At 45.1% G+C, this 15553-nt stretch overlaps 1 protein-coding gene across 3 annotated transcripts in view; it reads left to right on the top strand.

Annotated features, from left to right (window-relative positions):
• The window catches only part of TSPAN18 (tetraspanin 18), a 466236-nt gene extending 452717 nt beyond the window's left edge, over positions 1–13519 (top strand). For all 3 annotated transcript variants that reach the window (XM_069623309.1, XM_069623310.1, XM_069623311.1), the window contains 3 exons: positions 4635–4814; positions 7325–7408; positions 10681–13519. In XM_069623309.1, the coding sequence (XP_069479410.1) occupies positions 4635–4814; positions 7325–7408; positions 10681–10728 (312 nt within the window). In that variant the 3' untranslated portion in view covers positions 10729–13519. The remainder of the gene's footprint in view (positions 1–4634; positions 4815–7324; positions 7409–10680) is intronic.
• The last annotated feature ends 2034 nt before the right edge of the window (positions 13520–15553 follow it).

Here is a 15553-nt window from a genome sequence, read left to right as displayed (position 1 = left end):
ATAGCGTCATTAAGAATTTGGACAATAGGGTGAGGTCTACTGCATATACTAACCTGGGGAGTATGCACGCCTGGGTTAGAGAGAATTGGTGAGTATTAAATGTGAGAGAGGGGGGTGGCCAATTGAATTCCTAAGAAGCACTTTGAACCGTCTCAGTGCGTTAGAATAGTTCTTCAGCCATCTAGACAGGACACAGATCAGTAGATGTATTGATCAGTAGATGTATTAAAAAGGTTCATATACCCCGGCATAGATACATACATCGGATTAAACCTACCGAGGATAGGTAGACATTCCATACCATCGATGGAGGAACAGATTAGACGATCAGGAAGATGCACACAAATCCAACCAAAGACTGCCACTAGCTAGAAACAAATGGCATTGTGTTGTGCAGTTTATAACAGGCCACTATTATTATATATGCAGCATCATGAGAGAGAGTTTTATAAATACCATACCATGAGAACTGTACTGCTCTTAGGAAAGGAACATTTAGACACCAGTGCTGGTAAAGTTAGGATTTGAGCATGCTTTCAAACGTGATCATGTCTTTTTTCCAGTTCTTGTAATAAAGCAAATTGCACTTCTATTTGTGAATGTTTGTCTTTCATGAACTAAAATAATACCCTATGTTGTAGACTTTACTTGGAAAAAGTACAAACCACATCACAGATGTCTTAACAAGTGGACACGTGTGTTGCATGCCCCGTGCACCCAGTAATGGCCCCTCATCAAAGCATAAAAAATACATGTCATGACATTGTACATGGCATTGTACAGTGTTCGGCTGGAGCTCTGACGCTGCTGCCTCTGCCTGATGACAACTAAGTTCCGGCCTGATCAATTAATGATACACTTGCAGATTGTTACTCATGTTGCGAAAAACTAATTTTGAAATTCTTGAAATAGTCACATTTTTGTGTGTCAGATAGCAGACCTGAAATTAATCAATCAGGCCTCTTATTTGATAAAACATTTATTTTCTTTGCCTTTTTCTAGAATTTCAAACTGTGTTTTTGATATAAGGAATAACAACCGTCAAGTGTTTGTGTGTGTGAAACAATGATTATAAACAAGTGACCCCATCAGAGTGAATGTTGTTGTTTGTATTTAATTATTTCAAATATATTTGCAACAAAAAGATGATAACTTTTAGACTTGCATCAATTAGTATTCTGGTATTTGTTGTCTTCTCTTTATTATGGCGAAAATAAAGCTACACTAACAAGCCTTTTTCATAAAATGGCTCTAGACGTGTTTTTTTTTTCTCCAAAGAAATGGTGTGATGACAATTAACCCACCCGTTTTCTCCTTCTCACGTGCCCTGATCATGTTGCTTAAGCTGCTTGGAATAGGGTATTTTATCGCCATCATACCCACCTGACTACTGGTGAATTACAGCGTCCCCTACTGCCCCACACTGTCACTCTGTCAAACTAGCTAAACAAAAGTAGCAAACGGCCACTCGTTCTCTTTCCCTTTCATTCCTTCTAATTTGTTGTGCCCAAAGGCACCATTTACCGAATGCTTAACTAGCACATGAATCCCATTACGGACCTGCTCTCAGCCAATCGGAAAGACTGGCATGGTCTTTATAATCTCTGCTATAGCCCTTGTCCCAAGCAGTGACTTGTGCAGCAGCCTAAAAGCATGCACTTTCCCTGTTAGTTGGACACCTCGGTGTGAAAAAAGCCCTATCAATCTTGGACCGAGGGGTCATGTCATCTTGGGATGGAGACCCTTCCCCTAATGTATAACCCTTGGTTTCACCCGGAGCAGTATCTTTGGGATGGGTCATTAGCCCACAGCCAGGGCGCATCTGTGGGTCTATAAATAAAAAATAAAAAATGAAAATGTAAGGATGGGCCAATATGTCCCTTTAATTAACATGCATTAAACACAAGCGGGTAGGGGAAGTGTACGTTCCGTTACATTGATTCCTTGTATTTCTATAGGGAGGCGATTTGGTGCCGCCATTAGATGATCTGGGGCATTGCTTCACATTCCAATACATCTACATGGAGAGAAGTCTGATCTGTTGAGGATGGGAGCCATCACCCAATCAAGGTGTTACTCTTGGAACTGAGTTTCCTACAGGACTTTCTCGATGTCCATGGGCTGCAAGTGCGCTATACAAATGCGAATAAATAAATAAATAAATAGAGTCTGTCAGTGAGGACGTCACACCACTGGATGCCGGGGTTACATGTCTACCCTTGAACTGCTGGCTGACGAGTGCAGATGCCTGGCCCGAGGCCATGCAACAATCAGCAATGGCGAGGAATCTGCCACACTGTCCTATGCCATGGTGATGCCACTGTTATGCCCTCCCTTAGTGGGCTTGATGGCCTCATGCAGTCTTGAGACAAGAGGTAGACCCGCCTGCTTTGCTCCCTAAAATTGGACAAAGGCTACACAGTGATGACCAGATGAACCACAGCCGTCCTGTGTTACTGACTGCTCTCCTGTGTTGATGTGTTTCGGTTAGAGGTGCCCACAGAGCAAGGGACGCACAGGAGCTCCACTATTCTGCTTTCTTATCTGAGGAGGACCTATACGATTAAAAGATATATATTTATGGGAATTACTTGGCCTCATCACGAGTTGGGCGGTATCGATAGCGCCAGGGCTAATAGTGTTGCCGGCAACCCCCCCGGCACTATTAGCGCCGGATCACGCGTTTGGTGGAATGGTAATTCCCTATTCTCCATTGGGCCCAATGGGGAATTTTTGGCACAACTACCGTCGGTGGTATTAGCGCACGCTAATTGCTCAGAAAGTCAGCAAATTCCTGGCGCATTTACCCCCAGCTCAGAGCTCGTGATGAAGCTGAAAAGTCTGCTACTGCAAAAGTGCCAGTTTTCAAAATTAAATTGTCTTTCGCTTGTCCAAAAAACACCCCAGTCAACAATGATGACTACTATTTTACTCCTTGAAATGCGAATATATTGCAAATTCTAAAAGTAGAGTGTGAAATACTTACACCTCCTGTATCCAGGAAGTACCGTGGGCTTGACTACTAATGCAGTCTTTCCAAGAATGCTGCTTCGGTTATCTTAGACCCTACTGATTATGAAGGTGTGGGTGGTGGCCTGCATCATGTTAGGGGGCAGAGACAACAGTAGAACTAAAAGAAACAAAGAAGGAAAAACTTGTGTGTGTGTGTGTGAAGACATTCCTGCAGTGAATAATGCACATGTGCAACACTCCAGCTGCTGCATTCAGAGCCCCCAGTTACATGTCTTTTCCATTTTTTTCACCTAAAACTTTTTCAACTGATGTAGATTACTAACACTATTCACTGACAACCTGTATACCAAATGTTTTATTTGTTTACTGGGGTCAGGGGGGGATCTTCCCAAACCCCTGTTTTCCACCTTTAAAAACACCCCAAGCATTCCCGAATATTTTTTTTTTTAAAATTGGGGGTCCCCCCAAAAAATTGGGGGTCCCCCCAAACCCCTGTTTTCAAAATGTGACCCTTTACCCAACTCAAACATACATACAAATATTTTAGATTTAAAAAAGTCAGTGAAAGATTTTTTCGATGAAAAAAATCTTTCAATTAACATTTTATGGTGAAAAAGCTCTTGATTAAAAATCTTTAGGTGAATAGTCTGTATACCAGAGCCACCAGATCATTCAGCGGGGATCCCAACACTACCCCTGGCTCTAACATCATACCCATCTTAGGTGAGAAATAAGATGGTCTTAACCTATCAAACGCCACTGCTGTGATGTCCATGTAGGCAGGGATGTTGCTAGGTCTGGAAAAGATCTGGGGCTACGCTAATGTCGAGACTGTCGGGACTCGGGGCTAGCTAGCCTTTTGGTTGTAGCCTCTTAGCTCTTATCCAGGGTTACACCCAAAAGACATGAGGCTATAGCCCCCACAGCCCACCAACCCAGCAACACTTCTGCATGTAGGTACACACATTTATAAGGCGGCTCGGATGCATGTTGCTATGATTTTGGAGGAAGGGCCTGCAGCAAACCAATACCTTACAGGATGTTAAGAGTTTGCAAGCGTGACATGCGCAGGGGGACGCTATTAATTCTTGCACAGTTTTGAGGGGATGCAGAGTCTCAAGGGAACTTCAACAAGACCAGGGACTTTCCCAGCTCTTTTCTCCCTCGGTCACTCGTTTATCAAGATGCCGAGATCTTTGGCCAGGGGGGTGATTTTACCCGGGCACCGCATGCCATCATGACCAGGCCTGAACTCCTCTTCTCAAAGGGGAGGCCAATAAGGCACACAATGTTCTGGGTGATCGCCATCATTCCCCGTCCAAATCCAGAGGCTCTGTACTTGGTAGAAAGGGCTCTCCATGTACTTATGAAAGTTGTTGGTATGTTAGAAGGTTTCTGTTTAATGAGGGCCATAGCACAAACGCTGCACCTGTGTACATGTCTGTTACGGATCACCTTGAGGCCTGGATTTCCCCGTTGAACATTTGTTACTTTGTAGATTTCTGTTGCGAAATAAGAGTGAACAATGGGCATCAGGGATAGTGCCATGCCTGCCGAAAGACTCTTGAAACCAAGGCAGCCCTGAAAAAACTATGGTTGACTTCCAAGTACATGTGTCTCAATGTTAATAGTGCCATCTCTCCTGCTGCCTTTTACCTCAGTTTGCCTGCTGTGGGGTGAATGGACCACAGGACTTCGAGGATGCCCTGCATTTTAAAATGCTCTATCCAGATGATATGGTGCCAGAGGCGTGCTGCCGCAGGGAGGCCCCGTCGCGTGACAGAGAATTCCTGAGCAAAGAGGACTGTCTGATGGGGCGAGAGATCTACCAGAACACGGAGGTAAGAGATTTGGGCACTTTTATTGGGGTCTTGGGCTGGAATCTACATCTCGGCCTTCCCCAGAGGCTGCAGGTGAAGGAAGGGATCGTTCTGGGGCTGCCCTCAGTCATGGATGGCTGTAGTTTGATCACTTACAGCATCCCTGGCTTGTGTCCTATTGTTTCCCTGTTTTTCTGACTACGGGGCTGCATCTTGAAAAGGCTTTCACCTCTGTCTGACATGCAGCACCAACTTTCTGGGGAGCTCCCACACTGAGTGAATTTCTTGCAGCCTATGGGGTTTCCTTTCTCATCTGTGCTGTTTTGGGGTGTGTTTGATTTAGTGCTGGAAATGGAAACTATCTGCTCTGGGAACCCTCTCTTCCTTGGGGATCTGAAGTAGGGAATGGGCAGGGCAGAGGGATGAGGTCCCAGGCCAGGCCATTTCTCTGAATTTGCATAAAAGCAGAGAGCATTTTGGGAGAATAAGGATGCCCACAATTTTGAATGTGGAACATGTCTGTGGTAATGATTAAGCAACAAGCCCTTTTGTGCGACTCATGGAAGGTAAACGCCACTCGTTTTATTTGTCACAATACTCACCCTAACAAAAAAGGTTTGTAAATTGCAGGCAATATATACCAAATTGGATAGCCTCTGAGCAGTGTGTGAGGGTTAGGCCGTGTCTGCATCCTGTCTCCTGTGTTGAGTCTTCTGAAGCACCAGCTGCTCGTGCTTCAGAGCTCAGCTTGGTAGCAGATATGGGATTTTTCTGGGCAAGCCTAGATGGGCAAATATGGCTTGCACGTGAATAGCCTCAGTAGCCTAAGCTTTTGTGGCTTTCTGTGTTTTAAGCACTTGAAGTGTGTGCGTGTGTGTGTGTGCGCGCGCGTGTGAGCGCAAACAACCTCATCAACACATGAGAAGTGTCTTAGTTTACACCAACATGTCTCGCTTCCTGGTGTTGGACATCCTGGTTACACACTTTGCACAGACTCATTGTCACCTGTGTCTTTTAGTACAGTTAACCTGATGCACACTACACAGACTGGCAGCGAAGGCAAGCCCCAGTCCATCCCCACCAGTGCACCATCTAGGATAGTGGAGAGTCAAGATCATTTTCCATGCCTGGTTTTATGCCTCTCTGCTTACCATGCCAATGCAGGCACCAACGTAGGGCTCTGTGGGGAGCTGAACCACTCACACGTCCGCCCTTTTACGTTGTTGGCTGTGGTAAAGGACACGGCCCACATGTGTAGGTCTCCTTGCTCCTTTCGGAGCTAGGCTAACTATTCCTAAACTAATCCCAGCAGAGCGGGCGTTCCTCTGGCAACATTTTCCGAGGTTTGCTCTACTGAGGATGTACAAGGCAAAATAGCCTGTTCTAGTGGATGGTACCTGTTCTGGAGGGTCAGCAGTCACGGGCTGCCTCGCTGTGCCAGAGGAGAAATCTCCATGTGCATATTATTCTGCAATCCTTCCCTGTAACCAGTGCCAGTCCCAGGTCTGCCAGTGCCCTGTGCATGTGCCCCCGCCACACCCACCACAAATGCAGAACAGCAGGGGGCCCAGTTCTGTTGTTTGGCTGTTACTTGAAGCCGAACAACAGAACTGAGCCCCCTGCTAGTCTTGTAAAGTGTGTTTAATTCCAGCTCAGTGTAATGTAAACAGCACCTATTAAAGAATCAAGCTGATCTGGAGGCAAGGCACCCTTTATTTGCTGCGCCGTGGGGGCGCCCTTGTGCAGTCGCACCCTCTAAGTGCACCTTGAGCCATCGTTGCCTGTAACATCCAACTTTGCAGCACAGTCGTCATGCGCGTACTTTATCCTGTGCTGTTGCAAAGATGGGATGCAGAAAAACACGCGTTGCCCCATTCCAAATTAGGTGGTAGTGGTAAAACGGAAGTTTTGGGAAATTCTGCCTGTTTTATTGCTCTGCCTAACTGTGGTTTTTTGGCAGCCAATCTCAGAAAAAACGGCCTGCTTTTGAGTGGAGCTAATTACCTCCACATAAATGTGGCAATGGTAGCTGTATTACCCTTGCAGTAGTAACACATGTGGCGATACTGCATGCCCCCAGTGGAGTCCACTGGGATTCCAAAAATGGATACTAATTAGCGAGTAGCAAGGCCTAAGACTTATGCAGAATATTACCGTTCGTGCAGGTGTCTACAACCTTTGGTTGTTCAGATGTTTTGGACTACAGCTAGCATAAACCCTGCCCAGCAGAGTCAATAGTGAAGGATCATGGGAGTCATAGTCTAAAGCATCCATAGAACCACATGTTTCACACCCCTATGCTAGTGCATCGGTACCACGTTAAGGTAAGGGTACACAAGATGGATGGTATTACCACCAAAGATGTAATGAAGCCGTTTACGTCTGATCCCAGACATGTACACAAATGATGTAGATGATACGGTATGATTGTGGTAACGAGTTCCTGGTGTGGAAGGAAGAGTGTGTTGCGTCTCCTTGAGCACAGTGATGATAACTTTGTGGTTTCTCTTGCACCTTCTCTCTCGCCTCAGGGCTGCTACACAGCGATCCTGGATTCCCTGGAGACGTACGTGTACCTCGCGGGAGCGCTGGCCATTGGCGTGTTGGCTATCGAGGTATGCTGCACCTAATGTATAACCACACTGTGTGCGTGGATCCAGTGTGCAGCGTTGCTCTTTGCGACTGCCCCTAGGGGGCACTTGTGTAAGCTGGATGCATTTTCTCCTAGACGTTTTTCTTGTCAGGGGCTCTTTGAGATGCGCCCTTCCCCTACCCCAGCTGTTTCTGAAACCTCCCCAACAGGCAGCATAGCGTTTTCATCGTCTCTGCCTGCTTGTGCTGGTATACTGCTAACCCCAAAATGAAGCCAGATTGCAGTCGCAGGAAACTGAAAGGTGGCCTCATTCTGTGTCCTTTCTCACCGCACATCTGACCGACGGCGTCTTAACCATACCTACCTTTCAGGGGCAACAGACTGTCTGGAAACCTCCCTGTTGCTTGCTCCTCTTCGGCCTGGAGTGACGCACTGGACTGCTCGTTACTAAAGCAGCTATTGATAGGTCCAGACGCTAGGTTTGCTGGCACAGAACTCCTGGAAAAGTCAATAGTTCATTAATGATGTCTATTACAATGTTTTTTTCCCCCCTGGAGTATTCTTTTATACTCTTGGGAACAAGGAGGTATTTCAACTTTCCAATAAACTATTTACTTCTTGGTAGCCTTTCCCTCTAGCAAGTATCTGGATATATTCCTCAACACTGCCCTCGTTTTATAGGAATCATCACGATATATGGGCTAGAGTACCCCTTACTGTACGCTATAAGGCTAGTGCAAATCACTGAGGAGTTCCGTGAGCAAATAGAGGAATGAGGCCAAAGGTCTGAACTCAGAGATGACGGGCAATTTCGGTTTTATGTATGCTTGGGGCTCCTAATGTGCTGTAGAAAAAGAAAGTTCAAGGAATGTAATAAAATGCCATCAAAAAAACCCTTTTCATTTTGTGCTTTAAAAGAAGTAATTCTTGTGCACATGTGTAAAACTCCAGCAGTGCACAAATGAAACATTCTACCATACACAGTTATTTGTCAATTAAAGGCTGCAAATTGTCGGAGAAGACCATTTTACAAGCAAGGAATGTGAAAAGCTTGCCAAGCCTTTAAGTGCTGCAGTGTCAGCTGGAATTCTGCTCTCTGCTGGCTCAGGCAGCGGGCCGTGTGACGTCACAGCTGAAGCGTAATAACTGATTACAGAATACGTATGATGTCATTTTCTTATTACATGAGGTTAGACGTGATATCACAACAAGCCTGTAATAACATTCTCTACAGGCGTTTGTGTGGATATTGCAGCCTACCATGAATTATTATACTGTATTGTGTTGTATTGTAGTAGTCATTCATATAGCACCTTTTCCCATTTGTATGGCCTCAACGTGCTTTGTGGTAAGAACGTTGTCAGGGACCAAAGTCCAAGTGTGGGGAAATCTCTCATTGAAGGATTAATATATGGAATAAAGTGCCACCTCTTCTATGCTATAAGGATATTGAAAGTCAATTAGTTTAATTGAACTCCTCAGTGACTTGCAATACATGGTAGGGTGTATGTTATTCCTTTGGCTGATAGCCCCACACTCACCCCTTTTAATATAATGTAAGTTATCTTCCAGTTGCTTATACAAATAATTGACATACAAACTGGATTTAAAAAAAAAAAATGTCCAGCTTCTTATGTGTGGCAAAAATAGTTTAAGCAGTGGATTAAAATGCATCGAAAACCGGTTTTAATAACATGCCGATTTTTGCTCTCATATGTTAATCTCCAGAAGTGCACACAGTAAACACACTACAATAAATGGATCCTTGTCAGTTAACGGCCGTAAATGATCATAGTAAAGCCATTTTACAAGAAAGAAAGCTGAAACACTTGTTATGGCGTTGCTTAAGTGTTGCAGGGACAGTTGGAATTCTGCTCTGCACTGGATCAAACAGCCATTCTGACATCACAACTGAAACATAAAGACTGAACAAAGATCAGTAGTGATGACATTTTCTTACACATCCGGCCTGCAATAAAAACATTGTTTATAGGATTTTATACGAGTATTGCTGGCTGCCATGTTTTGCAATGTCAATGAATTGCTATATTTATGTAATGCTTTAAAGTGGTCATGTAAAGCGGGGCTTCTGACATTTTGGGGCGGGATATTGTTAGTAACAATATATCAGAAAGACAACCTACACACAATCAATCGTGAACAAATAATTTAAGAAGACTCTTTTTTAAACAATATTAAGAAGACTTCAAACTAATTTCTCGGCAAAATTATTTTCCTCGGCTTTATTGCCATCTGGTGGCTATTATAGGTATAATGATTGAAACATACAATATTCTTTAGAAAACTTGGTTAGTAGGGGATTATCGTATTCTCATCGAGGGGTCTGTAACCCGTGCCCTACAGATGTTTTGCACTACAGGTGCCCTGACCTCTCGCCTTTGTTTATGGTGGCTAGGGCTATGGGAGTTGTAGTTCAAAGCATCTGGAGAACCAAAGGATACAGACCCTGTTCGAATCTAAAGCAAACAGGTGCGGGTAAAGTTTAGCTTTATCACGCAGGCAAATTAAACAATGTCACACACACTAATTTAGATAATAGACGCAGTTAATTCAGTCACATAGACTCAGGACGTGTTTTTTTTTTTAAATGAAAGACACCACCTTTAATTCAAATGTTGTTCAAGGATAAAATCAGTTGGCATTTACTTCAATCCTGACTGAAATTAAAATCTATGACCAACTGTAGTCCAAATATTTCTGGGCAAACCTGAACAGTGAAGAGACCTTTTTAAAAATTCCCTAAAACTGTTTTCTTAAAGTGTTATTATAACCCATTTGGTAACAGGCTTCCACAGTGATTATTTCATCAAAAAATGGCACACGGTGATCAACCTGCCACAAGACTGCATAGCAGCTGTTGGATATACACTGATTTGTTTTATAGACAAATGTATGGGACATAATTTGAAACATTCTCTTTGATACCACACCATTAAAAACGTGCACGATCCTCCTCAGGTGGTTCTGACACGTTTACATGTATAGGCTGCCGGTTTTCTGGTGCAGAGAGAGACAGACGCAAAGAGAACTGTGGATGTTTGCTAACGTTGCCTCAAGACTGATGGGGCTGCGTGAGACATGTGCTGGTTGATTTAGATATGTGACCGACTCTGCCCCAGTGTCTCCATAGACTCTGCCCACCCCTCCTCCGGGCCATTCTGCACCCCCTGTAGCTATGAATCCACTCGTGCCCAACGCCCCACTGTCTAGGCCTGATGTGTGTCCTTTCTTAATTCTCGCACAGCCTCTAATTTCTTATGTCTCCCTCCTCAGCTCTTCGCGATGGCCTCCGCCATGTGCCTCTTCCGAGGGATTCAGTAGCAGACGACGGCTTGCCTCGCGTGCCCTGATGGGAGTCCAGAAAGGAAAACAAGATATGAACTTTATTTTTATTTAACAAAAAAGAAAAAGAACAAAAACCCAGAAGTAGTAATAGGAAGAAAAGACTTTACAAAAGGGATTGTAATTTATGAACGACCAATCAGATTGCACTTGAGGGGCTGGAACCTTGAGGTGTTATACGGTTAGGTGAAAAGGTGAACGCTCTCCAAGGAGGAGAGGCAAAAAACAGAAAAAAGAGCGTGAATAGTTTTATTGGAGAACACGAGCTCAACTACTCCTGCTACCCCCACGTCCAATCGAGAGGGTGACGCAGCACCAGAATCTCGCGAGGCTCCGCTCTCGCGGGGTCTGAAGCAGCTACTGCCGGAGTGGACTAGACATGGGGCAAGCGACATGGGCCTTTTTCCCCCCAGTGTTGCTAACTCGTGGATTATTCTGTGGTTTTCACCAGAGATTGCTGATGTCAGCACAAGAAGAACCAAGCTTGAAGGCCACACCTGCGAGGATCCGCATAGGACTGCCGCCTGCGAGGATCCGCGTAGGACTGCCGCCAGGCCCCACTGCACACGAGATACGATTTCCCAGCCTCTGGAAAGATTTCCCTGGGTCCATTCTGGGAGACGGTGCAGGTCGCTGGTCTGGCACTGGGTGCTCACACAATATTGGCCACGTGTTGTGTTCACTGGACCTGGTGACGTCCAGGCTTGTGGGAGCCACACGTGTAAGCGGGTGGCGTCTCTCACAGATCCCTGGGTGTGACGTAGATCTTTGTGGGGGAGGGCGGGGGCACCTTCCTTGCAGAATACACAGGTTCCAGACTGGGGAAAACATGTATTTCAGTATCCCGGCTCATGGTATTGGAAGGCGGGACCCCCGCAAGCACCCTACTGCACCCAGTGTTGCTTTCCGTTTAGTGCAGAATGTGTGGGGTTAGGAGGCAACATGCCATGCCTTTGTTTATAACCCCAAGTTGTTACGCTTGTATTAATTGAACCCCCTCCCCCTTATTAACTGTCTATGCTCTATGTTGATCTTTGTCCCAAAAACAATTTTTTTCACAAAAGATATATTTTTAGCAGTTTGCATTTGTCTAAGCCCCCCATTACCTTTTGCGACTTGCATTCTGTACCACCCACGTAGACCTTAGGCAGTGCCGCGTCAGTTGAGCACCTCCTGCCTTGCTCTGGATTTTCATTTCTTCATTTTCAGTGTGTTATGTGACTTGTGGTCCTAGATGTATTTGGATCAGTGATGCCTTCAGATCCCAGAATGCATTGATGGTAGGGTAAGGCCTGGGTGATATTGTAGCCAGCGGAGAAAGCACTGTAGCGTACCTCTCAACATGTGGCATTTCCAAGTAAGAGCACGTCCTATTTTTTTGTTTTTGTTTTGAGTGTGCCACCAAATTGCATTCAATGGAGATGAAAACAGGTTTCGCAAGATTTTGTGGGAGTGTGATGCAATCGAAGTAAATGGGAGGAATACTATTTTTTGGGAGTGTGAACAAAATTCCAAGTTGGTGTGCCACCACCCAAATGATGGTGCTATTAAAGGTATGCTATAGTCATTCAAAATGAGCTAACCGATTCAATTTATTTTTCCAAATTCAAAAAACAAAATGGCTCCCTCTAAATAAAATAAATAAACGCGGAAATAAACTTGATTGGAGCATGACCCACACCAATAGAGCCTGGGTCATCGCTTTTACTGAAAGGGGCGACTGTCATAGTCCCTGTATTCTGGGCCGCCTCTCACTATTTGATATGTGTACTAGAAACACAGTGGCTTCATGCCGGCCGGCAGGCGGTAATGAATCCACATGCCACTGAAGCCACTTGTTGAAGGTATGTTCCCACTGCCATGTTGGAGGGGTTCTCTGCTGCACCGGTAATGTTCCACTGTACTGTGGAGCAGGGGTGTTCTACACTTGGAGGATGGGGCGCGGGGTATCTTATGAATTAACTTCTGCTATGACTGTGCACTCATGGATTCTCCACAGACTCATACCACGTATGTACACTATCCCAATGCGCAGATAAAGACATCCGGGGAACCTCAGAGAATATTTAGCTTTTTTTCCCGCCATTCGTTCATGCAGACCACACTTGTATGGCTCCGTGCAGACAAGCAGATTTAATGAAAATTTGACGATTTTCCTTTCCGGCTGTATCTGAAGGCCTGTGGGGGGGGGGGGTCAGATGCTGCCTGGTAAGTCACTGACTCTGCCCCAGCCCTACCGTCCTCCCAGAGGAACTAGCCTGTGTCGATACATTCAAAGTCCCCATTAAGGCCTTTCACTTCTGGCATTCACTTGCACCAAAGCCTTCTCTGGGAGGCCGCGCAACTTGATTGATGCGTCGCAATGTGGGCTGGTAGATTTTAGTGGTGCTGGGTACAGGACGTTGGATGGTGCTTCACAGGAGAGGTGCGTGGTGCCATTGCAAGGACCTTCTGGCATAACTGTGGTATTTTTACTGTGAAGCCTGTGCTCAGAGCCCCTTTGTAAACCATGCCATGGGGCTTAAGCCCCTATAGTATCTCTGTTACACAGGAATCTTGTAAAAAATTGTAAAGATATTCTATTTTGTAACTGTACATGGTGCTTTTTTGTTAGATAGCGCGCTCCCTGCCCTAATGCTTTTATATTGACATTGAAATACTGTTCTTGTATTACACAGCAGCACAGCACAGGGGAATATGTACTTCTGCACTCGATTTTCTGTATCGATTTCTAAAAAATAAACAATAAAAAAGATATTGTGAAGTGAAACCACTCTGAAGTGGCTTGTGTGTCTCCCAAAAAAAAGCAGACTCCATTTTCTTACCTTTGCTGTTCATTTTACATGTGTATTCCAAATCCGATGTTGCTTCCCAAATGCCCATGTTTTTGGTGAATATTAACCCTGCTCTTACTATTCTCCAAACATTCCAGACCCTTGTTATTCTTCTATCGCTTTGCATTTTTCCCAGTCTTTCTGAGATGTCTTTGAATGTTTCAGGCTGATAAAAAGTTAGTTTGCACATGAAAACATTCTAGGCTGTGTAATACTTTACTTTGCTGTCTGGGTGTTGCAGCTGAGCAGAATGGGACGTTGTTTTAGGAGGTGTTGTGAGGTTGGAAGCTTCTCATTTACACATCTACAAAAAAATTCACACACCACCCAATAAAAATAGACAGTCACAATATAAAACAAGTAAATGTATACCTTATTAGGACTGTTCATTCAAAACACTTGGAAAGAATACGCTTTAATACACACAATTATAACAATGACTTCACCAAGCAAAGTTATAGAATGTTTAAACGTTTAACCAAGTCTCGAAAGTTTGACTTTGCTTCTCCAAGGTAACCATTCATACTTTTAGGGAACAATGTGTCTATCCATTAAATGGAGAATAGTGCCTCCTCGAATGGTGGACTGTAGTGTGTGGTAGTGTCCTAGTCAGCGCCAGCTCATGGTACGCTCAGATGGTGCGGCCACACATAGGCACACCACCGGACCCCCCAAGCGACGCAAATAAAGGGCGCTTTGCCTCCAGCTCACTATCATGCAAACTTAGATAATTATTTATTTTATGTATTGGTCATTTATATAGTGCCAATACACTTAACTAGCATTTCAAAGCGCTCGAACGCAGGGAGGGTGAGTAGTTGAACAAAATGGACATTCTTCAAAGCATTGGAATGGGCAAGTACTATTCATGTAGAGGTGCAACAAAGAACAGGGAGGAATACAGACTTTACAACATATGACATAACTATTGTATGTCATTTCAATAATGCAAGAGCTATACATAAAGAAAGGAGAGAGGGGAGGGGGAGGGCGGACAGAGCAATGAGACTACGTGCCTGACAGCGGTACTGGTAGTGATAAGTGCATGAGACGTGTAGTAGGAGAGGGGTGGCAGGGATAGGCACACTAGACACATGTTTATTTTCTGCGCTGGAGAACTGGGCCACGAGGAGAAAGTTCGCAAAAATGTAGAAAATTAGAGAAATGAGCGCTGCCATGTGGAACAGATGAAGTAATGGGCAGATGCTAGCGGTGGTCGCGCTAGTCGCGCCAATGCAAATCAAGCGCACGGTCAGCTCACTAACCCATCTGGGTGGCAGAGGAAAGAGAGCCAGAGGAGAGAAGTAGAGGAAGTTGGAGCATACATAGGAGTTGCAGGATGGAGGGTGCAGGGCCGCAAACACATCACATTTTGAATGTCCAGGAAGCACACATATGTGATCCAAAACGGAGGGTGCAGGGCTGTAAAAGATACATTTCTGATGCCCAGGAAGCACACATATGTGATGCAAAATGGAGGGTGCAGGGCTGTAAAACACACCACATTTCGAATGTCAAGGGAGCACACATATGTGATAAGAAACGTAGGGTGCAGAGCTGTAAAACACCCATATTTGGAATGATGTCAAGGAAGCACACATATGTCATGCAAAACGGAGGGTGCTGGGCTGTAAAACACACCACATTTCAAATGTCCAGGAAGCACAGAGCAACGGGCCTTATAAGGGACCCTTCGGAGAGGGGCCGGCATCGCCTTCCGGCTACCGGCTTCCTTTCTTCTTTGTGGCTAGCCCCAGCCAATCAGAGGGGCAGGAAGGCGGCCTTCGGGCCTCCAGAGTGCCAGCAACAGCACCCGATGCATCCTGGTGGCTATGATGGAATGGCCACACCGGCATGAAGGTTAAGGAGCCCCTCTGAGGCTCGGATGTTAGCTGCCGCCTTCAAAGCAGAAAAGTATCGGACCGACACTTCAGTTTGCATGACAGTGAGCTGCGGTGCCAGTGCCTAAT

Source organism: Ambystoma mexicanum, chromosome 11 (genome assembly GCF_040938575.1).
Source record: "Ambystoma mexicanum isolate Mex_15411 chromosome 11, UKY_AmexF1_1, whole genome shotgun sequence".
NCBI lineage: Eukaryota > Metazoa > Chordata > Amphibia > Caudata > Ambystomatidae > Ambystoma > Ambystoma mexicanum.
The sequence above is the reverse complement of the archived record's forward strand: the minus strand, read 5'-3'. Positions and strand labels throughout refer to the sequence as shown.